The sequence below is a fragment of the Gavia stellata genome, unplaced genomic scaffold (genome assembly GCF_030936135.1).
Source record: "Gavia stellata isolate bGavSte3 unplaced genomic scaffold, bGavSte3.hap2 HAP2_SCAFFOLD_44, whole genome shotgun sequence".
Lineage (NCBI taxonomy): Eukaryota > Metazoa > Chordata > Aves > Gaviiformes > Gaviidae > Gavia > Gavia stellata.
Window position 1 is genome coordinate 98,952 of NW_026777121.1, and position 23,899 is coordinate 122,850.

General features: G+C 48.1%; 1 protein-coding gene across 1 annotated transcript in view; it reads right to left on the reverse strand.

Moving 5' to 3' along the window:
- Window positions 1-1,456: 1,456 nt before the first annotated feature.
- The window catches only part of LOC132321749 (acrosin-like), a 30,718-nt gene continuing 8,275 nt past the window's right edge, over window positions 1,457-23,899 (reverse strand). The window contains 4 exon segments of the mRNA XM_059835188.1: window positions 1,457-1,816; window positions 12,085-12,230; window positions 12,512-12,777; window positions 17,599-17,603. Coding sequence (XP_059691171.1) covers window positions 1,457-1,816; window positions 12,085-12,230; window positions 12,512-12,777; window positions 17,599-17,603 — 777 coding nt within the window.

Sequence of the window (23,899 nt, forward strand, 5' to 3'; positions counted from 1 at the left end):
AGCCTAGCTGCCCCCAGCCCCTCTGATATCTGAGGACAAGCTGGAAGCTTTAACGTGACAAACATACACACACATCACTGCCCAGATTCGCAAGCACAGCATGTTCATGGATCCCTTAAATATTAGCATGGGAATTAAGTTCAATTAAAATCCGTGGCTGGCTGTCACACTACTTACCCCGTAATTGGCACAGACCTTGGGTCTTTCCAGAGCTGTATCTCCTCTTGCTCGTGAACTAGTGCAGCTTCAAGTTCCCAAGTGAATTGCACACGCACACAGCGCTCCCACCAGTAGCTGGCCCTCGACACTCGGTGTCTCCAGCTGCTGGGTCCCTAGGACCTGTGTTCCCTTCTGCCATTGCTAGCAGGCAGGCCTCGGGACCCACCTCCCCACCCGGTACAGAGTGGGGCCACACAGAAAAGGATTTGGGAGCGCTCTCAGAAAGAAGGTAGGACAGACGGCGGGGATTAGGCGCAGGGCTCAGGCAAACAAGCAAATCAACCAGCGGTTGGCTTATGTGTGACTAGCTCCTTCATCCCCGTCTTCTCTCCATTTTCCATGCTTATACATCCCCCTCATCTTCCTCAGCTCCTCTCTTTCTCTGCCCTTGGCTGCTCCCAAGCAAGGGACCTACCCCCCGTTATTTTTCCCCCCTTGCTCCCAGGTTTGCTACATCCGTAAACAGATTTGGTGTTGCAGGTGCTCTTAGCTAGGTCACCCTGGACTTCCATGGCATTACTGATGCGGTTTCCTGGGCACTGCTGGCCCTGGCAGATCCCTCTCCCCAGGATGACGCCAACTCTTTGTTCAACTACCTGTGAAGTGTAGCATCTCTCCCATCAAGCCCCCTCAACTACCCGTGAAATGTGGCTCTTCCTCATGGCCCTGTAACTGCTGTCAGCTTCTCAGTCTGTTTGCTCTGCTCAGCAATTTCTCTTGCCATGCTCAGGCGTTTCCCACAGGCTGTTCAGGGAGCTAAGGCTTACGCCAGGCCCTAGGCATCAGCCTGTGTGCCTTAATGCCTACCCCCAAAGTTGGCTGCATGTCCCATCATTTTTTCCTCTCCCTGTTCTAACTTCAACGTGCCAGTCTTCTCCACCCCATGGTGGCTCTGAGCACCCTCCTCTCTGACCAGGCACGCTTTCAGCCCTTTTGAGTGGCTCTTTCCCTTTGTGCCCTACTTGACCGCCTGCAGCCTCGTTTTGCAGGCGCCGGGCGTGGAAGTCCTTGCCTCGCACGGGAGACTGAAAGGGACTGAAGCATGGTTTGCTGTGAAAATTGGCAACTTTATTTCAAGCGCTAAGTCACCTTCAGCATTTGTGTGTCCTCGGACGAGCATGGACAGGACAGAGCAGGCCTTTGACACTGAGGCTGCCTTTGGATGAGCAGCCATTGCCGGAGAAGGATCCAGTGCTGCTATGCTGCAGCCTCCACTGGATCCTGCTCAGCCTGCTGCTCAAGCCTTTCTTCCTCTCAGGACCTGCAGGAGCTCCTGCACCCAAGTGAAGAACTCCACCAGCCTCTGGAGTGGAAATGGGCAGGAGCTAAACCTGCCCGACTGTGTTGGTATTGGGCTTGGCCTCTGAAAGGGAGTTGAGGCGGTGAGAAAATGACTCCATGCCCGTGATGTTGGACTGCCCCTTCCTGCTGGGCGCAGTCCCATCTGTAGCAGGATCCAGTCGTAAAAGTGCTGAGCGGAGGTGTAGACTCCGGGCTATTTTGCTCTCGCACAGCCTTTCCTCCAGCTGGTCACTCCAACGAGCCAGAAGTAGTCAGCGTTGTTATCTTTGCAGGTGAGAGGACCACCGCCGTCACCCTGCAGCGGAGGAGAGAGGATTAAGTTCTTCTTGGGTGGCCTCTGTCAGCACTAGATTTCTCTGAGTTACCAAAATATAGACAATAGAAATATCTACTAGTGTTAGTAGATACATTTTCAGAATGCTTTCTCTTGCCACACCAATCGGGCTAGAGAGGTTGTTAAAGCATTCTATTAAAGGAAATAATCCCTAGATTTGGGATTCCTGCAGTGCTATCTTCTGACAATGGGCCTCATTTTGTTTCAGAGGTGGTCCAGGGAGCGTCAAAATTTCTCCAATTTGAATGGGATTTACATACCCCATGGAGGCCACAGCCTAGTGGGAAAGGAAGGAATAAAATGAACCAGACTCTTAAAAGGCACATCTCAAAATTATGCCGAGAAACTCGACTTCCATGGGTGGATGTTTTACCAACTGCTTTAATGAGGAACAGTAGGGAAAGTGAGATGGTTAAATAAAATACTTCACGGGATGGGGTTCTCCTTAATGGGTTGGTTACAGAGCTTAGTTCAAACTCTGATTGTGTTTCTAATACTGATTGTAGTAGTTTGTATCGTTTTGGGATGTATCGAGAGTATAATCGTTCGGGCTGGAATGTCACGATCCTCACCACTAATGATAACCACAACTCAGGAAAGAAAAAAGCCCCTTCCTCACAGGATATGCGCAGGAAAAAGAGAGGATCCTGTGACTTCAAGTGAAGACGAGGCACCTAAGAGGCAATGGGAACGAAGGCAACTAAGCTCAACTGTAAAAAGTACTGGTAACTGTTGCTGGGAACGTAGAAATGCTGAACCGTGTGTTTACCGAGGGGTGCTAGCCTTGTGGAGTTACCACCTAGCACCCATCTCTGCGCAAACATGAAATAAACTCGCCTCTGTGTGTGTATCGGCCTCTTGCACACCGGGTAAAGAACCCAACTGCTGGGACAACACTGGGAGCCAGCAGCTCCCCCCCACAGGCGAGCATCTCTGCTGCAGGGCCGGTGGCCCCACAGCCACCCCCGGGCCTGAAGCGCTGGGGGCTGCCTAGTCTGAAGAAAATAAAGGGAAAGTCCGGTGAGAGTCTGCACGCGAGGAAGAGGGTGGCAGGAACATGATCTCTGCCTCTCCAGTACCACACACCTCTCTCCAGCTTCCGCCTGACGTTGCTCAGACACGGTCTCTCTCACTTGTTTGGGTTTCTGCCTGTCGCTTGCAATATTTGTCTCTTCTTCTGATTTGCTCTTGAGAAGCGATGGGTTTTCTTGAGAGACATTGCCTTTTTTCCCCTCACGCCCATGAAGCTTTCTCCAAACAGAGATAACATCCAGCCAACACTTTGGCTCCTCGAGACAAGGCTCGAGGGGGGAGGGAGAGAGGGGAGGGAGAGGGGGGGAGGGAGAGGGGGGAGAAAAGAAAGCTTTATCCTGATAGAAGGTGTTTTGGACGATTGCTTGGAGCAAAGTGTTAGAATGGAAGGTGGGAGAAGAAAAATACTGCTGCTCTGTGACAGTGAAATCAGCCAGCAGGAAAGGAAAAGGATAATGAATACTCACATGCATTGTATGTTGGTTTTGGATTTTTTCTTAATGAGATGGATGCCTTCCAGTCCATTGGTGATACCGTAAATCCTCCTTTTTTGCACCTTGAGGACCTCTGCCGCTCTGTTCAAATCTAAGACCCCATCAGGAGATTGGCTCAGCAACTGAATGAACTTCTTTGTTAGAAGGGCAAGTGATGTATCATACCGAGTCTTTTCTGAAGGAGATTTTGGAGCTTGGCAAGAAAAGAGAAAAAAAACCAAAACAGGGAAATCAGTTTTCTCATTTTGGTTCCGAAAGCAGCATCCAGAAATGAAAGGATACATATTACAGATATTTCTTTCATTTTTACTACAGAAATCTCTCAAACCTCTGCATTAAGACACAGCTTACCACTGGGTATTTATTTGTATTTCAAGCTGCACTTTTCCAAAAGTCACAGGTACATGAGCAAAGCCATACATTTTTTTAAATGCAAGTATTTCCATGATGGATACATATATGCAATATTCTACTTAGGTTTTCACTATGTGAAGTCTTAAGAGTATTTTTAGTATCTATTTATTCTGGCAGCAATACCAAAAATTCCCCTATGACTCTCCTCCATCAGGCTGATAGCCAGCTTTCATCAGGGTTTGATTTTCCCCTCTTGTAAGACGAGTGTTTCACATGCAATTAAGCAGGACTTGGGTGTACTTCAGTGGGTGAACACAACGACAGATTCCATCAGCGCCAGACTCCACGGCACGGCGTACAGAAAACTCAAGTGAATTAGAGGAGATTGACGCAAGACACAATGTATAATCATCATTTCCCCATAACCAAACAATGCTCAAATGGGCAAGAGTCTCCCTCCACTTCTTTTAAATTAGAAGTCAGCACACGGCTTGGATCTTACTAGACAACGCGCTCTTTTCACGCACAAATGTAGCAACAGATGAGCTGTTAAAGAGTTTAAATATGGAGATCAGAATAATTTTTAACTCTAAATGTTTGAGGACTTTGTGTCAAGGGAAATGAGCCAGCCATTATTAGAAGTCTGCTGGGCTGGTACATCTCAAACCTTTCATTTGCTTCAAGTATTACGCAGGATGGATCTTAGGCTGATCTGGTGGTCATTTTCATGTTTTCAAGGTTCAGGTCCCCCACTTGATTGCAGAAGTCAGTCAAAACTGAAATCCTACCCGAAAGCAAACCTTTAGGCTACCCTGAAACATTTTGAAGGAAATGATGGCTTTTCAGTGAAAACCAATTCATTGCCTCTTTGCAAAGAGAACCTGCTGTATCTCATTCTTTGGTAGCTTCAGGGCTTGTCTGCATGGGGAACTGGAGGAAAATTCCTATCAATTAGGCGACATTCTGAATTTAGACCAGCATGATTGTTGTTTGTTTGTTTTAATTTGGGGTTTGGAAAAGAATGACAGGGTCAGAGTGAGAAGGGCAAGAGGCTACTTGACCCCCAGCTAAACGGGGATGTGCTCCTGGTCATGCAGCAAGGGGGTTCTCTGTACGGCCTTAGCAACACTGCAGCAGCATCCTCTGCACCGAATGGTACTGAACTTCTGCGAGAACGCACTTCGGTTTAAAACAGACTTCATTTAGCTTAACGAAGTTCAGTTTAATGAAGACAACTGTGCTTGTGTAACTTGTCCGCATTAAGTTCGTCTCTTCAGCTAATTTCACTTTTCCCATCTGCCTCAGCAGAAACAAGACTTAGACTGGTGAGGAGGGACAAGCACCCTCCACACCTCTTGCTCTCCCATCACTACCACTGCTGCCCCAGTCCTCCTCTTTCCCCATTCCCCTCCCTCTGCAAGCCTAACTCTCCTGCTGAAATCCCCCAAACAAGATGGCAAGGCTACACCCCCAGCGCCTGTTGCAAGAAACCTACTGCCCGAGGCAACGCAGGCGTGCAAAAATGAAGACTTGCAGCAACTAAGCAGCGGCAGTAGTAATCTAGTCGTACCGCAGGGAGAGAAGGCAGCTCACAAAAAGCAGGCAGCGTGCAACGCTGCTGGGGCACAGCTACCGCTCTTTGCAAATCCCTGCCTGGGGGAATAAGCCCTGCCCATCAGCTGCTGTAACTCCAGCGACGAAGGAGGCGGCTGGCCCGATTAGCCCTGCCTAATAACTGTGCGTTTGAGCCCGTCGCAGTATCTTGATTCCTCAGCATCTACCTCTCCTAAGCATCCCCCGCTTCGTGTCCTTGGGTGAAGAGGAGGCCCTGGATGGCGAGGCTGCAGGCTGCCCGGCGGGCGGAGGGACAGAGCTGGCAGCCAGGAGCCTCTGCGGCCTCTCAGCGGCTCTGCACCAACCGATCGACGCACGCCGCAAACCCGTTGCGTGCTGCTGGCTGCGGGGGCGAGGATGTTGCACACACATCCGGGCGAGGACAGTAATAAACATGCGTCTTTAGCTAGGTAACGCAGCCTGTCGTGCTGGTTCACACTGATCTCAAGCTAGTAAAATCAAAAACTCTGTGCCATACAGCGTGTTACCAGTTCCCTTACTTGTTGGACTATCTGGACTTCTTGTCGCAGCTCTTCCTTTCCCCTTTGGAGTCTTTAGTCCTTCAGCCAGATACTGGTGGCCACTTCCTCCTAGCTCCAGCCTTCGTTTTGCCTGTTTAAAAAGAAAAAACGAGTAATTTTTTTTAATTGATGGGTTGTTAAGAAGTGTATTTTGCTTTATCAAACACAATATTGGGCTTACAGGAAAGGTGGACAGCAGTGAACTTTTCGCAGCAAAGTTCTGTATCAGCACAGGTTCATACCTCATATTCATCACAAGGGAATCTGAATATTTATGGGAACCCAAAGGCAGGCTTCAATGTTTCACTCTCAGAGGCTAGGTTGATGGTTTTGTTTGGAAAATTTAGCAATTTTTTTTAATTTGAAAAGCTGAGTGACAGTTGTATGACCCGCTTCAGTCCAGTCTGGACCTTTTCAAATACATATGAAAAATGTCTACCTCCACTTGAGTTGAGAACGTTTCGGTTAAGAAAACCAAAGACAAACGCTCAAGCACACAGGTATGCACCCAGAAACCTACATTTCTTCTGAAAAACTCCTTACGTCCATTGAAGTTTGGGCACAGGTAGTGTAAGTGCAAGGGGAAGGAAAAATGTAACTTGAAAGGATGGCTTTGAGAGGACGAGTAACTTCCACTACTGTAAGCTTTCCATCAATGACATACGAGACGTTACATCAAGAGCAGCATTGGACAACTGTTCTCCTCTGCTCGTCAAGAATTTTTGTCCTCATTGAAAGCACAACCACTACATTTATTTCATATTAACTAGCACGTTTGCATTAAAGCTGCCTACATAAAAGCAAGGTGGAGCAAAAGTAGTATCAGAAAGATGATGCCTGAAAATCAGCTAAATGTTGCATTCAGCTCAATGGAAAGCTCTGTACACCTTGAATAATAAAAATCACGAATGACACTGTTAAACTGTGCAACACACAAACTGCAACCAAAACCACCACCAATATGAATTTTGTTCCTAGACAGAAACACAATCTACTATCTTTGGTAACAATTCTATACCCTGCCGTGCTACTCGGGTTACTGAAACTAAACCTGGGGATACTTGTTATCCTAACAATAGGAAGGACATTACCTGGGAAGACACAGGAAAAAAAAGACAAAGAAGTTTTATGTCTAATGAAGTTTAGCCAAATAACTGTTTCCAAAGAACGTTGTTTATTCAATTAGGTAGAGTAATTCAGAGTATCTTATTTGCTTGCTCTTTAGACTTGCCCCAAAGGGCTGGATCATATTCTGCTCCTCAGTGAGCCAAGATAAAATAATACATTCTGCCATGGAGTTGTAGACAGATGTTTCCATATTGTGGATTTAGCTTATGTGTTTTACTTAGGGTCTGTGACCAAGAGAAGGCTCTAAATAAATTAATTTATATGCGTTATTTATGGATAGCTCACTAACATCTTTGTACTGGACTCCGTTCGCAAACCTCAAACTTATTAAAAGGTGAGTTAAAGCACATGAAATGTGTACAAGCCCTCGGTGTAAAAGCATGTACAGAGTGCTCAAGCCACTCTTCTGTATATTTTGTGCGAAGGGGCAAGGCACTAATTCCTCGGTGACAGAGCAAAACTGAACTAACTGCATCCTTCTAACCAGCACAGGCACTGGGCGCCGGGCAGCCCATGGGTGGCAGCTTCTCACGGCGCACAACACCTCTGCTCCGCTCCCCGAGGCATTGGCTCCGCCATCCAAGGACACAGATTTTAAAAAGGTCGGCTGTTAACAAAAGCGTCCAGCTAACATGTTTAGCCAACGTAATTGGATTAAATTACGATTACAGCTATTCCAGACGGAGAAATACATTTCACACTTTTTTTAAAGGAAGTGTTTTTCCACCCTGAACACTGTAAGAGCAAAGGCAGGAGGGGTGAAAAGGGAACAATCCAGGGCGTGGGAAGACTAGGCCAAAGGGATACAAGTAAAGATAAAAGAGAATCTCAAAACCAGGTGTGAGAAGGAGGGGAAATCCTAAAGACTTAAAATCCAGAGATTTGCAGCAGCTCTCTCCATCAGAAGAGGAACTCCGGTTTGGACTACACATCAACACTTTTTGTCTCAACTTGTTTGCAAGACAAGACCCAATGGTACTTCGCCCCTGCTTTTGTCGTTAAACACTTACAACTTTCTCCTGTGAACTTCAAAGAATCACGTTTGGTAGTGGGAGAAGACAAACAGCACCCTTCAGCTGTGCGCAGCAGCCCAAGCCTGTCCGAGTGTGTCGGGCTGTTACAAACAACCTGCTCTCGCCGGTCTCACCAGCGCGCCGTAGCTACGGGCAGTACCGGACTACTGAGCGGCTTCTGCAAAAATACCCAACGGCAGAGACAGCACTACAGGATAGTTATTGTGTAGGGCACAAAGCATATGGAAAACCTGAGAGAGAGATACAGAGCAAAATATTTTAGAAGAGTTTAAAAGAGCTTGGTGAAGTTACCGAGAGGCGATTTTAGCAAACCCCAGGGGATGTTTAATTTCTGGCCAGATGTTACACGTCACTCAGCAAGTGCCTTCTTCCCCTTCCTGTTTTACAAACTTCATAACAAGATGCAGGATTGAAGTGGCATATTCTCTCAATTTCTTCTTCCCCGACTGTGCTGGTTTTGGCTGGGGTAGCGTTAGTTTTCTTCATAGTAGCTAGTATGGGGCTGTGTTTTGGATTTGTGCTGGAAACAGTGTTGATAAAGCAGGGATGTTTTCATTACTGCTGAGCAGTGCTTACACAGAGTCAAGGGCTTTTCTGCTTCTCACACCGCCTCACCAGCGAGTAGGCTGGGGGTGCACAAAAAGTTGGGAGGGGACATAGCTGGGACAGCTGACCCCAACTGACCAAAGGGATATTCCATACCATAGGACGTCATGCTCAGCATATAAAGCTGGGGGAAGAAGAAGGAAGGGGGGGACGTGCGGGGTGATGGCATTTGTCTTCCCAAGTAACCGTTACGCGTGATGGAGCCCTGCTTTCCTGGAGATGGCTGAACACCTGCCTGCCGGTGGGAAGTAGTGAACGAATTCCTTGTTTTGCTTTGCTTGCCTGCGCAGCTTTTGCTTCACCTATTGAACTGTCTTTATCTCAAGCCGCGAGTTTTCTCACTTTACCCTTCCGATTCTCTCCCCCATCCCACCTGGGGGGAGTGAGCGAGTGGCTGGGTGGTGCTTAGTTGCCAGCTGGGGCTAAAGCACGACATCCATGGCTTTGGTAAATCCTGTATCAGCCTCATCTCCTCAGTCTACCTTCTAGAGCTGTATGGTGGAGCCTTGCTCCCATGCTGGAGTGCAGGGCAGTCACGGGAGGAAAGCAGGAGCCGGCCCCGTGCGTTGCATTTGCTGAGCGGGGCTAGGTCCCTGGAGGCTAGAGGGCATTGGCCGGTCCGGTTCCAGCAGGGCGATGTCGTTCCTCTGCGTGATGTTACTGTAGTGCTCGTGAACCAGTAGCCGCTTGATATTGCGCACTTGGGCCTCAGGGCCCAGCTGAGGCAACCGGGTGGCCCCGATCACCACGCGCCACATGGTGATGTGCCTGGAAGGCAGAGGGAGAGAGGGGTGAGAGGGAGCGGAGCCATGTGCTGCAGCAGCCCTGCAGTTCCCTGCCTTCTGCTCCACAAGGCAGAGAGGCAAGCAGCGCTAGGGAGGGGGCGAGTGCCCTGGCACGCCTTAGGCACAAGGAATGTCGAGCTGGAGGCTGCTAGAAAGCAGTGGCACATCCCAGCCTTCTCCCAGTGCCTTAAATATTAGCAAGGGAAGTAAGTTCAACTAAAATCCGTGGCTGGATGTCAAACTACTTACCCAGTGGTTGGCACAGACCTTGGGTCTTTCCAGCTCTGTATCTCCTCTTGCTCGTGAACTAGTCCAGCTTCAAGCTCAAGAGCAACTTGCCCGCGCAGCCAGTGCTCCCACCAGTAGCTGGCCCTAGACACTTGGTGTCTCCAACCGCTGGGTCCCTATGACCAGAGTTCCCTTCTGCCATTGCTAGCAGCCAGGCCCCTGGACCCACCCCCCGCACTGGGTACAGAGTGAGGCCACACAGAAAAGGATTTGGGAGCGCTCTCAGAAAGAAGGTAGGACGGACTGTGGGGATTAGGCGCTGGGCTGAGTCAAAGAAGCAAACAAGTTGGCTTAAGCGCGACTAGCTCCTGGATTCCCCACCCCCACCCCCTTCTCTCCATTTTCCGTGCTTATACAGCCCCCTCAGCTTCCTCAGCTCCTCTTTCTCTGCCCTTGTCTCCTCCCAAACAAGGGACCTAGCCCCGCTTCTTTTCCCCCCTTGCTCCCAGGTTTGCTACATCTGTGAATGGATTTGGTGTTGCAGGTGCTCTTAGCTAGGTCACCTTGGACTTCCACGCCATTACTGATGGGGTTTCCTGGGTACTGCTGGCCCTGCCAGATTCCTCTCCCCAAAATGAGCCCAACTCTCCCTTCAGTTATCTGTGAAGTGGGGCCACCTCTCACATCAATCCCCCTCAACTGCCCGTGAAATCTGGCTCTTCCTCGTGGCAATGTAACTCCTGTCAGCTGCTCAGTCTGTTCTCTACGGTCAGCAATTTCTCTTGTCACGCTCAGGAGTTTTGCACAGGCCGTTCAGTGAGCTAAGGCTTACGCCAGGCCCTAATCGGCAGCTTGTGTGCCTTAATGCACACCCCCAAAGTCATCTGCATGTCCCATCATTTCTTCCCTATCCTCGTTCTAGCCACAGTGTGCCAGTCTTCTCCATCTCACGCTGGCTCTGAGAACCCTCCTCTCTGACCAGGGACGGTTTCAGCCCTTTTGAGTGGCTCTTTCCCTTTGTGCCCTACTTGACTGCCTGCGGCCTCGTTTTGCAGGCGCCGGGCGTGGAAGTCCTTGCCTTGCCCGGGAGACTGAATTGGACTGAAGCATGGTTAGCTGTGAAAATTGGCAATTTTATTGGAAGAACTGAGTCAGCTTCAGCCCTTCAGCACTGCCAAGGAAATGGCGGTGGTACGCTGCCGGCTGCACTGGATCCTCTCCATCCTGCTGCTCAGGCCTTTGTCCCCCTTAGGAACTGCAGGAGCTCCTGCAGCAGTTTAAAGAATTGCACCAGCCTCTGGAGTGGAAATGGGCAGGGTGTAAATGTGCCCGATTGAGTTGGTATCGGTCTTGGCCTCTGAAAGGGGCTTGAGGTGAAGCCTGGCTGTGGCGTTGGAGTAGCCGTTACTGCTGGGCGCAGTCCCATCTGTGCCATGATCCAGTCGTAAAAGTGCTGCGCGGAGGCGTAGACTCCGGGCCGTCTTGCTCTCGGCACAGCCTTTCCCCCAGCTGGTGACTCCAACGAGACAGAAGTAGTCTGCATCGTTATCTTTGCAGACGAGAGGACCACCGCTGTCACCCTGCAGCGGAGGAGAGAGGACAAAGGCGGTGTTGGGTGGCCTCTGTCAGCACTACGGCTGGCTCCTTCTCTCTCACAGCACCGGCCAGAGCTGTGCTCTGAGGCACAGAAAGGCCCCGCTCGGGTGCCGGGGCCTACAGGAGCTTGTGTGGGAGGGGGTCGTGGGCCTGTAAGGTAGGGCTCTGTGGAGGAATGGCTTAGTAACAAGGGACACGATCTGATTCCCATGAGCAACCCAGTCTCTGATGAGGGGAAAGGCTCAGAGGAAACCGTTAACTGTCCTTGAAAGCCTGTTCTGATAAGAGACAGCGGAATGGTAAACAAGAAGAAGGAGCTACATTCGCGAAGAGGAGAGGTAAGAGCACTGTACCAATCTCACTCGCCGCCTTGGCGCGTGAACAGAGGCTGTAAGCCAATCAGACAACTGTTGCGGACGCGTGTTCTTGGCATCTGTCTATATATACTCTGTAAGCTTGAATAAAGGGGAGAACGACTATACTCATATTGAGATTCCATCGTTACTCCGGGTCCGTCTCCCACTCCAACAGGGCTCTCTCTCATCTCTGCACAGCGATCCTGCGTGTGTGGAACGCACATGCTCCAGGCTTGGGATGTGGAGCTGCGTGCTGCCAAGAGCACTGGATGGGCTTTGTGGGCAGAGTCGCAGGCCTCTGGGGCAAGGGGGGCACTGGGCAAGGAGCTGCAGGTGGGGAAGGGGAGGTCAGCCCCAGCAGCGGTGGGGACCCAGCGGTGGGAGGGTGACTTGCCAGGCAAAGCACGCGCTGGGGTCTGCGTGGGACGGTTGTGAGAGGGCTGCCCGTGCTGCTGGGGCTTGACTCGTAGCACGCTCCTACCTGGCAGGTGTCGATGCCACCCTGCGCATAGCCAGCACGCAGGTTGTGGGTGTGGATGGCCCCTCTGTACCACCCGCTGCTGTTACAGAGGTTGACATCAATGAGGCGGACCTTGGCCTCCTGCAGGACATCAGTTGATCCTCCAGCTGCGAGCACAGAAAGGAATTAACACCAGGCAGCTCGTTGCCATTTCTCCTCCCCTGTCTGGGTGAAGCCCTTCCCTAGGGCTTGGCTTTGCACCTTGAAGGCACTGTACCGGTGGTCCCCTTGTGCCTCCCTTTGGGGAATGGCTCAGGCCCATCTCTCTCTAGAGGCATGCGTCCCCACAGCCTGACTCTGGCTTTCGCCTCTGCTCTCAGGAAGGCCAACCCGTCTCCCCTGCGTGCCAAGCTTGCGCTCAGGACACGAGTACTTTTTGGGAACTCACATCTTGCAGTCGTGGAACCCCAGCCGCTGGCGTAGCAGGTTGTCAGCTCCGACACTCTCAGCGAGGCGTCGGGCACACAGGCAAGCTGGATGGAGTAGCTGCACTGCACAGGCTGGTCCAGTTCCAGCAGGGCGATGTCGTTCCTCTGCGTGATGTTACTGTAGTGCTCGTGAACCAGTAGCCGCTTGATATTGCGCACTTGGGCCTCAGGGCCCAGCTGAGGCAACCGGGTGGCCCCGATCACCACGCGCCACATGGTGATGTGCCTGGAAGGCAGAGGGAGAGAGGGGTGAGAGGGAGCGGAGCCATGTGCTGCAGCAGCCCTGCAGTTGCCTGTCTTCTGCTTCATAATGGAAAGGGGAAAGCAGCGCTACGGAGGGCGTGACTGCCATAAAGGGCTCCTATAAAAAAAATGGTGAACCACTGCAAACAAGCCCAAGGGTGAAGCGCTCCGAAAGCCCACCAGCGTGGAGCGCTCCCAAAATAATACCAAACACTGCAGGGATCCCACACACACAAAAAAAAGAATGGTACAGGATTCCCCCAAAAAGGTAATGGTGACAAGCTCCCAAAAGCCACAATGGTGAGGCACTCCTGCGGGGCTGCACTCCAGAAATCCTAGGTATTGTTATGTTCCAAAAAACAGCAAAACCATAAAGAGCTCCCAAAAAGCAAGATCGTGAAGCCCTCCAGCAAGCCCCAGGGTGCTAAGTTCCAAAAAAGTACCAGGCTGCAGAGCTCCAAACAAGGCCCAGGATGCCCGACTCCCGAAAATACCAAACGCACACTGCAGAATCTCCCCCCAGAAAAACCCCAAATGGTGCAGGGACGCCTTCCAAAACACCACCAAACGGTGCAGGACTCCCCCCAAAAAACACCCAACAGTGAAGGACTCCCGCAAAAAACCACCCAAAGGTGCAGGACTCCCCCCCAAAAATTAACGGTGAACGGCTCCCAAAAATCCAAATGGTGCTGCACTCCCCCGGAGCAGTGACATGAAGGCCTCAAAAAATCCCGCGTTTTGTAATATTCCAAAACATAGCAAAACCATGAAGGCCTCCAAAACACACAATGGTGAAGCCCTCCAAACAAGCCCCAGGGTGCAGAGCTCAAAAAAAGTGCCGGGTTGGAGACTCCCAAACACCCCAAATGATGCAGGACTCCCCAGAAAAACATGCAAATGGTGCAGGAGTCCCCCCCAAAAAAACCCTACATGGTGCAAGACTTACCAGGAAAACAAAAAATAAACGGTTTGCCCTCCTCTGGGGTGGAACAGTGAAGCACTCCAAGAATTCCCCGTTTTGTAATATTCCCCAAAATAGCAAAGCCATAAAGGGCTCCAAAAAACAAAATGGTGAGCCACTGAAAACATGCCTGTCACGTTACAAGGACTGAGCAATTTGGCAGAAAATAAACCCCCGTGCGTTCCAGCTTGTCCTCAGATATCAGAGGGGCTGGGGGCGGCTAGGCTTAGATTCTGAGTGATGCCCATTTCCTGTATTACAAGTCCGATCGTGTTCTATATAAACATATACACACACACACACAGTCATGTATAGATAGATAGATATAATCTTAACGATTACGGATGCACTTGTAACTCCATACACTTTCAGTCTAGCCACGTTGCATGAACTAGCACGGCCACCCTTAAGGAATTTAACTGCGTTCAATGAGAACTCTTACTGCCCACAAAGGTGGTACAAATAGTTTGAATATGAGTAATACAGCCTGGCTACAAGCGCGCTAGATCACAAAACACGTGGTATAGCCAAGTGTTAGTATGCGAAAGATAGCCACCTACAAGCGCATTAAATCACAAAACAACTCTACAGAGGTTGCCAAATCTCCCGGGGGGGGACACACTTGGTATAGCCAAGGTCCAAATATTACTCAGAGGCATCCCTCTGGGGGGGAAGAGAGGTTCAGCCCGTCGACTGATCCCAGATGTCAGAGCAGGTCTGCGATGGTATCTTCCCTAACATCCCTCCTCTCTTAAGCTTAAGCACCAGGGTGGAGTGCTCCTAAAACAATACCAAACACTGTAGGAGTCCCACCAAAAAAAAGATGCAGGAATCCCCCAAAAAGGTAACGGTGACCAGCTCCCAAAACCCAAAATGGTGAGGCACTCCTGCGGGGCAGCAGGCTGAGGCACTCCAGAAACCCCGGCTTTTGTAATGTTCCAAAAACCAGCAAAGCCCTAAAGGGCTCCAGAAAACAAAACAGTGAACCCTTCAAACAAGCCCCATGGTGCAGAGTCCCAAAAAAGTACCGGGCTGGAGAGCTTCAAAACAGACCCAGGGTGCAGGACTCCACAAAATACACCAAACAGTTCGGAAACTGCCCCCAAAGGGTGCAGGAGTCCCCCAGAAAAACACCAAACGGTGCAGGACTCCCCCAGAAAGATAAGTGAATGATTCCCAAAAAACAAATCGTCAGGCACTCCTGCCGGGTGGCGCGGTGAGGCACTCCAAACATCCCGGGTTTTGTAATATTCCAAAACATAGCAAAACCATAGAAGGCTCCAAAACCCAAAATGGTAAAGTCCTCCAAACAAGCCTCAGGGGGCAGAGCTCCAAAAAGGACCGGCTTGGAGAGCTCCAAAAAAGCCCCAGGCTGCAGGACTCCCAAAAAACCCACCAAACTGTGCAGAATTTCCCCCAAAATAACCTTAAAATGGTACACTACTCCCTCCAAAAAAACACCAAACGCTGCAAGACTCCTCCAGAAAATACTAACTGGGAATGGCTCTGAAAAACCAAATGGCGAGGCACTCCTCCAGGGCGGCGTTGTGAAGGCCTTCAGAAATCTTGGGTCCTGCAATATTCCAAAAAATAACAAAACCGCAAAAGGCCGCCGAAAAACAAAACTGTGAAGCACTCCAAACAAGCCCCAGGGTGCAGAGCCCCCAGACACACAGAGGGTGCAGGACTCCCCAAAAGAATACCAAATGGTGAACAGCTCCCAAAACACCAAATGGGGATGCACTCCTCCGGGGCAGCGCAGGGAGGTGAAGCACTCCAAAAAATCCCGGGTTTGGTAAAATTTCAAAAAATAGCAAAACTGTGAAGGGCTCCCTCCCAAAACAAATAAAATGGTGAAGCCCTTGAAAAAAGCCCCAGTGTGCAGGGCTCCCCCCTAAAAAAAACCCAAATTGTGAAGGACTCCCAAAAGCCCCAAACTGTGAAGGACGCCCAAAAAAACAAATGGTGATGCAGTCCTCCAGGACGGCGCGGTGAAGCACTCCAAAAAATGCCAGGTCTCCTACTATTCCATAGAATAGCAAAACTGTAAAGGGTTCCCAAAATACAAAATGGTGAAGCCCTCCAAACAAGCCACAGGGTGCAGAGCTCCAAAAAACCACCGGGTTGGACTGCTCCCAAAAAGCCCCAGGGTGGAGAGCTCCAAACACCACTACGAGGGAGGACTCTGAAAAAGCCCAGGATGGAGCACTCTTAAAAAGCACCGGGGTTAAGCGCTCCAAAATATCCAACTGGTGAAGCAAACCAAAAAAGCCCCGCAAAGAGGGCTCCCAAAAAGCCAAACAGTGACAGACTCCCAGAAAAACCAAATGGTGAAGCACTCCTCTGGGGTGGCGCAGTGATGCGCTCCAGAAATGCCGGGTCCTGTAGCATTCCAGAAAATAGTGAAACCATAAAGGGCTTCCAAAAAAACGAAATGGTGAAGCATTCCAAAAAAGCCCCGGGGTGCAGAGCTCCAAAACACCCAAGTGATGGAGCGCTCCCAAAAAGCCCCATGGTGAAGCGCTCCCAAAAAGCCCCCGACAGAAAGCTCCAAAAGCGCCACACAGTGCAGGACTGCGAGAAAAGCCCCACGGTGCAGTAAAGCACTCCTCCAGAGCCATATGGTGATGTGCTCCTCACATGCTTCAAAACTAGCGTGGGCAATCCTAGATTGGGGGCAATCCTAGAAAACAGCAGTGGAATAGGTATTTTTATTCCCTTTCGGAAATTCCCAGCCAACAACTCTACAATGTTCCTGCCAATCTCCTAAAGACAGTCATTCCTAGCAAGTCCTGTCAAAGTCCTTGAATGCATCCCAATTCTTCATCTCCTAGGGGTTCCTGGGAAATTCCTCATTTCTCCCTCCTTTTGCTGTGCCAGAGAGCCACGCTACACATTTCCACAACGGAAAGGCTGCCTACGCAGAGCCAGACTGCACCTGAGGGGGACACAAATGCCACACCTCTTCCCAGACCCCTGCTATTTACTGCACAGGGATTAGTCCATTCTGTGGCCAACTGCTCTTCATGCTTCCTAGAGAGCTTTCACCCTTCACAGGTGGCACCTCCACAGGGGCACAACCCACTTCTCTGCCTTTGAGGAAACCCGCAACCCACAGGCGGCCCTTTCTCGCTGAGATACAAGGTGGCCCCCAAAACATTCCCCTCAGCCCCTTCAAATGACCACCTGCAGAGCTCCCAGTTCACCTGGGAGCCACCTCTCTGCTCCTCTGGTCACTCTCACCTCGCCCTCGCTGTTCACCTGCTACCCAAGCAGCACAAAGTCCACGTCCGTGGCAATGCAGAAGGCTCAGCCGAGCTCCCCAGGCTGAAGCTAGAAGACATTCAGACAGCAGAGCCTCGGCGGATGGACAAAAGGGTTTCGACTATGTCCCTGCTTGCCATCTATAGCTTGACTAGAACTTGACAGTATGTTACCTGCCTACACTCAGAAGAGTTTGGCAGAGGGGTTTGCATCTGTGAACGGGGCATAAACAAGACAGTATGTATTTTACACGGAAACAAAAGAGCCTCACCTTGCTTAGCTGAAGCTTGCTTCATTTCCTTTACATTGTCTGTACATTGCATATATTCTACATACGGAACAAGTCCTGCATTGCCCAAGCGAGGCAACTTCTGCCTGCATGTAAAATACACACAGCTAGGACACCATCTAGGTACCTTCATACGCATAGAATATACACAGAAAACATGCAGCAAGTATAAACAGAATATAGACGGAGAGACACAGAGAGATGCATCCAAATACATGTCTTTCGTCAACATAGAGAAACACCCCCACCCCCCCCGCACGGTCTATACAGAACATCCACAGACATGATACACTATCTGCAGGAAGAGAAGCCTCAGCTGACCTCATCTCACTGAGGCTTTTTTCCTCTCTCTATTCAGAAGACAGAGTATCTACACATAAAAATAGTATACAGACACAGGAAGCACAACCATGTAGATGCACTCTCTGCACAGAACACACACATAGAACGTGCAGAATAGACGTACAGTGTGTCAGCTGCATACGGACTGCACAAAGCAGACAGACAGGTGAGGGGAAGTTACGCTTTATGTCCAGCATGAATGTTGATGTCTTTATGTGGAGTCAATACTGTCTCTACATGGAACGCAGCCATTTTCAAGGCCAACGGAGGAAGGGCATTTCTCTCTGTGTGTGGAGCGTATGCTGTCCTGACTTGGAACACATGCACATGGATACACATACTTTACGCATACATGGAATATACGCACACAAGGTGATGAGAGGCTTTTCTGTCTGCACAGAGACTATATGGGCTAAATGTAATACACGTACATAGAAAAGCAGTGCCTCGCCTACCTCGACATCGAATACCAACCATCTGCGTACACGCAACATACCTGCAACAAGGGGAAGCTTTTCTGTTGCTATACAGACTACATACTGTCTTCCTCACCACTGCGCATGGACAGGCAAAGCCAGGCTTGCTTTCTCAGCATGTATCAGGCTATACTCTGCCTATCAGAAAAGAGACAGGGAGGCTTTTCTCTCCAGATACAGACTGTATTTTGTCTGTAGATAGACTGTATGCAGGCAAAGCATGTCTAGTCATAGACTAGATACTGCCAAGGCAGGGCTTTTTGGTCTGCTTATACAGTGTACGCTGGCTGTATAGAGGACAGAAACCAACAGAAGGGTGAGGTGGGGCGATAGCTTTCTCTCACCGTACAGACTGTAAAAATGGCTGTACGGAGAATACACATGGAGAGCACCGCACTCCACTGCCCTGTCAGGACACAGACCGTATGCCGGTTACGGAGCAGAGACGGGCCAGGTGAGGCAGGGCTTGCCCACCCACCCGCACATGAAATCTGGGGAGGCTGGGGGTGGAGGGGGAGCGTCTCTGTACATCAGGCACGCTCTGCCTACAGAAGCACACAAACAGGGGAGGTGAGGCTTTTCTCTTTGCAGAGCAAACACTCGGTGCACACCGGTAGTAAGTACGGGTGCTCAGGGCCATGCTGCTCCAGGGAGGCTGATGAAGCTCATCAGGCCCTCATCCCCACAACATCCAGGGGGAAGAGCCCCTCACCCTGGCAGGGCTGTCCTCAGGAAGGCTCAAGGAGGAGCAAACACATCCTGCTGCTTAGCACCATCGGGCTGGTGGCACAGTCAGGACTTCGGCTCCTATGACCACAGGACCCTTCTTTGAGGAGCACAAGGAATAAGGACTGCTGGCCCAGGGACAGGGCTTCCTTGACTGAGCAGGCAAGAGAGTCTCTGCTAGCATATGCTTTGCCCAGCAATACCTCAGCGCAAAAGGCAGAGCTGACAGCCTTGACGAAGGCGTTAGAACTGAGCGAAGGAAAGAGAGTAAACATTTGGACTGACTCAAAGGATGCTTTTGGTGTAGTACGTGTCCATGGGATATTATGGAAAGAAAGAGGACTATTATCCTCTCAAAGGGGCAAACATCAAATACAAAGAGGAAATACTGGAATTGTTCCAAGCAGTCCAGAGACCGATCAAAGTGGCAATCGTGCACTGTAAAGCACATCAATCAGGAAACAGGAAAGAAGCTACAGGGAACAATTAGCTGATAGAACAGCTAAAGGAATAGCACAAAGGAATGCCTTACAAATGGCATTAATTCCTACAAAGAACATTACATTACCAAAAGAGAAACCTCAATATTCGGAGGAAGATGAGAAACTAGGGAAGTTATTAGACGCAAAAAGGAATTTAGCAGGATGGTGGGTCACAGTTCAGGGACAGGTAGTAATTCCCCCACTTCCGATGAGAGAAATATTACAAACAAAACATAAAGAGTGCCATTGGGGTCCAGAAGCATTAGTCACCTTTTTAAAGAGATATGTGGTGTCTCTAAGAATGTTAGAAGTGGCTCAAATGATTTCTGCCAAGTGTGAGATTTGTTTGCGAAACAATCCGGTGGTAAAGAGAAGACTTCCAATGGGAACCTTGAAATCGGGAGTACAACCTGGAGATTATTGGCAAATTGATTTTTCAAAATTACCCAGACAAAAAGGGTATCGATACATTCTGGTGGGGGTTGATACTTTTACAGAATGGCCTCAAGCTTTTCCTTGTCAGACCAATCAAGCAAAGAAAATCATTAAATGGTTGTTACAAAAAATAATTCCAAGATTTGGAGCACCTATTGGAATATCTTCTGATAGAGGCCCACATTTTGTTGCAGATGTAGTACAAAATCTTAGCAAAGTTCTGGGAATTACCTGAAATTTACGTACCCCCTGGAGGCCTCAATCGAGTGGAAAAGCAGAAAGAATGAATCAGACATTAAAAAGGCAAATTAGCAAAATACATCGGGAGACAAATTGGCTACTACAACTAGTGAACTGGCTAAATTGCAACAGCCTTTGCAATCTTCCCTATTGGCTTTAGAAACTAATCAGTGGCTGTTGTCAAACATAGTACCAAAATGGGAAAAGGTGAATGGAGACGACCATGAAATGATTGTAGATGGACTCGGTGTGGTCCAAGATAACCTATCTTTGGCTCCCAGTTGTATCCAGGCTCAACTGTGGGCGCAATCAGTAGCTGCTTCAATCATAAGAGAGGGTGAAGAAGGCACTCTCCCCACCAAGATTCGAAAAATAATCTGCGAGAGTGCCACTAATTTAGAGAAAAAACTCCAGTCCTGGTGGAATTTGGTAAACTTTACCTACGATCCCGTCACAAGTACAGCCACAACTTTTGTATGAACTATGCACAATGCTTCAATATATTCGACTTACCCTGTTATTGCATTAGGATTGAATCACAATGGAACCATACTCTATCCATTTGAGCACAGAATATGAGCCCAAAAAGTGGGACAGAAATGACAAACTCTAGATTTTGAACAACAAGGGTTGTTGTACGAGAACAACAAGGGTTCATCTGTGAAGGTAATGCAATCACAGGTCGGGATATCTGTTTAGATACTGAACAAAATGTTTGCCATTTTGAGACTCGCCCTGACGAAAACCCTGAAACACTGCTTATATATATATATTGGTAAGGGCTGTGTATGTTTGAGAACAGCTTGTGATTTTATATCCGTAGATGATGTAGTTATAGATACTAGGAATCACTCAGATTTTTGCGTTTGTAATTTCACTGAAATCATGGGACGTGATTTTTTTTTCTTATTTGACTCCAGTCACACCTCACCAGCTCTTGCAATCTAATTATACATCAATTCAGGAACTGTTGCCTACACCCATTGGATTGAATCTCACTTTAGTGAAACAATTGCTACAACACCAGGATTTAATCAAAATTTTGAAAAAGGTCAAGGAAAATGGACAAAGAACTTGAATAACCGTTCATCACAACGTAGAAGAAATACACCGTGTTTTAGGGAGGGTGGAAAAGGATGCGGAACATAAATGGCGGGACACTTTTCGGGTGGTCACCTACTGCTACAGGCATCCTAAATAAGTTATGCCACCCTATCGTTGTTCTCCTGATATTGATTTTTAATCAGTCTTGTTTTATCAAGAATATATTATAAACTGGAGGATGATGAATCGATTAACTCGTTTGGCATCTATACTTGATGCACATAATCTACTTAACTGATTAAAATCAAACTATTGAAATCATTTTCAAAACTTTCAAAGGGGGGAATTGTTGTAAATACTCTGATTTTTAAAAAAATAATCACAATATGATCATGTAGAAAGTTTAAATTTGATTAATAAATAAAATAAATAAAATAATAAAATACAAATGCGTAAGTTAGGATTCTTAAGTTAGAAACAATAACCATAGGAACCTCACCAGGGAGTCGCTCTTCTGTACTAAGGAACCAACAGTGACGAGATGGAACGATGAAGAATCGAATAGAAAAGTCTTGTCTGAGTCCTGTGACAATGTGACCTGATATGCACCAGTGATGCGGCTTGGAAAATTCCCTACCTTTCCCATCTTGATTCAAAGATCAAGAATGCCAATCAATAAATATTAATAGAAATAACCACTGATTAATTTAAGTATGGATATTGAGAGAATAGTATAATCCAGAGAGCGATTACTAAAAAATTAAATTATATAGTCTGTATGAAGGTAACTAGGTATGATTTAGCTGTGATTTGATCATAAACTAACCGTTGAACAATGTAGCATTGCGAATAGGTAGAATTTGCCTGTCAAGAGAATGATAAGCTGTAGGCCTGGTCAGTAAACCAAGGAAAACTTAAGAAGATTCCAAGAATGGAATTTTGCAACCAAGCTGAGCATGCGCAAAGATGGGGTTCAACTAGAGGACACCATGAGGAAGACTATGGACGACCACCAGAGGACCTTAGATGACCACCTGCGTACCTGAAGGCGCATGCGTCACAAGCATTTACATAGACTGACGAGTTCTCAGAAACTCTATGAATATGTTAACTGTTTCTTGGAAATATGATGAATATGTATCCTTTGATTGTACACAACTTCTGTAGCAGAGAAACTAAACACGCACACTAGGTGGTGCAATCCCCTGTGCGTCCAGCGCTGCACTAAAGAAGTGCCTGCTCACCTACATACATTGTGTAGATGAGTTTTTATATTACAGATTTGTAACAGTTATCACAAAAAACCAAGCATACTTAACTGCTTCATCCATCAAAATACATTCAAGAAGCTTGGGCCAAATCCCATCCACTCCACAGAACCAGAAACCTATAGATGCCAACAAATGCTGATATGACTACCCGCTTCACAAGTCAATTCCTTCTATGTCTGACTATACACGTTCGGTTCCATTTTTTGGAGAGAAAGTACTGTTAGGTGGCACACATACTGAATTCCCTTCCCAAACAAACATTTGGCTCGCGGTATTTGAGAGCTCCCAGCTCGCCTGATTCCTCTTTTTCACAGGAGGCATTACTTGTCTGTACCATGGGAGTTGCTTCCTCCAGGGTGTATCTGAAAGGGAGCACTCTAGCAGGTCTGCAGGCATATCTAAACTATACAGGGAGTCACGCTGCCAAGAAACCAAAACCAGTTTTAGAACCAATAAAGCCACCATCAGCTATCTAGTTTTCAGAACATGAACAAGTGCCATGGTACAGCCCTAGGCTGATTGCATCTGGTCCACACATTTCTGCATGGCTCACACTAACAAAGGAGCTTTGTGTTCCCACAGGATGGTATGCAAGATTTGTTGAGAACACTGCCTACCTTCACACTGTAAAAGCAGATACAAAAATAGGTTCAGCTCTTCTGCTGGTTTCCCTTTGCCTCTTTTTAAGCTGATGCAGTTCCTGATTTTTAATCAGCACCGCTGTTACCGCACGCTCTGTATATTGCAGATTCACGCTGCGCTCTCCCCCCAGACAGAGGTAGTCTTTGCTGTGAAAAACTGTAGCACAGCCCTCAGTTTTCACCTTTGGATAGAGCCACTCTTGAAAGCAACAAAGGGTTCTTGTACAGAAAGAACATTTTTGAAACAGGTGAAAGAAAGGCAAGGAAAAAAAGAAAAGAAAAAAGACTTCCGCGTCTCTTGAACACAGTTCAAATCAAGAACAGGGTAGAAAATCCGCCCAATAAACAGCGATAAGGAATAATATTAGAATAAGATTTTTGCAACAAGTCACAAAAACTTATTTCTATCATTAGAAGACATCATTATACCTATGCCCAGTTTCAGCTAAGCCAACTTACAAGGCAGGTTGCATTGTTACAACTTCTAGTTCGCAATAAAAGACTATCCGATGTGTCTTTTCTACCCTCTTTTTTTCTTCAATCTTGCAGTTAGATAGAAGACACTAGAAACAGTGCTTGACCATTTCCCTTATAGTGAAGCAGTAACTGCAAGTAAAGGTCACATTTTATTTACTAGAACCAGAACTTCACTCCAGCATCTCTTCAACAAGTGTTGTTGACTCTAAAGCTTAGGAACATACAGGAAACAGGCTAATCAAAACACTTACTTAGGTAATAGCTGTCCAAGATGCTGTGACAACAGACAGTCTTTCACCTTAGTGAGTATTTCTATCTTTTCCTCAAGTTTATAACAGTTTTACATTAAACTAACAAATTCTAGCAACAGAGAGAGGCATCGATTTAGGAAATAGCTCTTGCAAAACTTTTTTTTTGGTTATTTTGTGCATAGTGCAAACAACGTTAATTTCAAGAA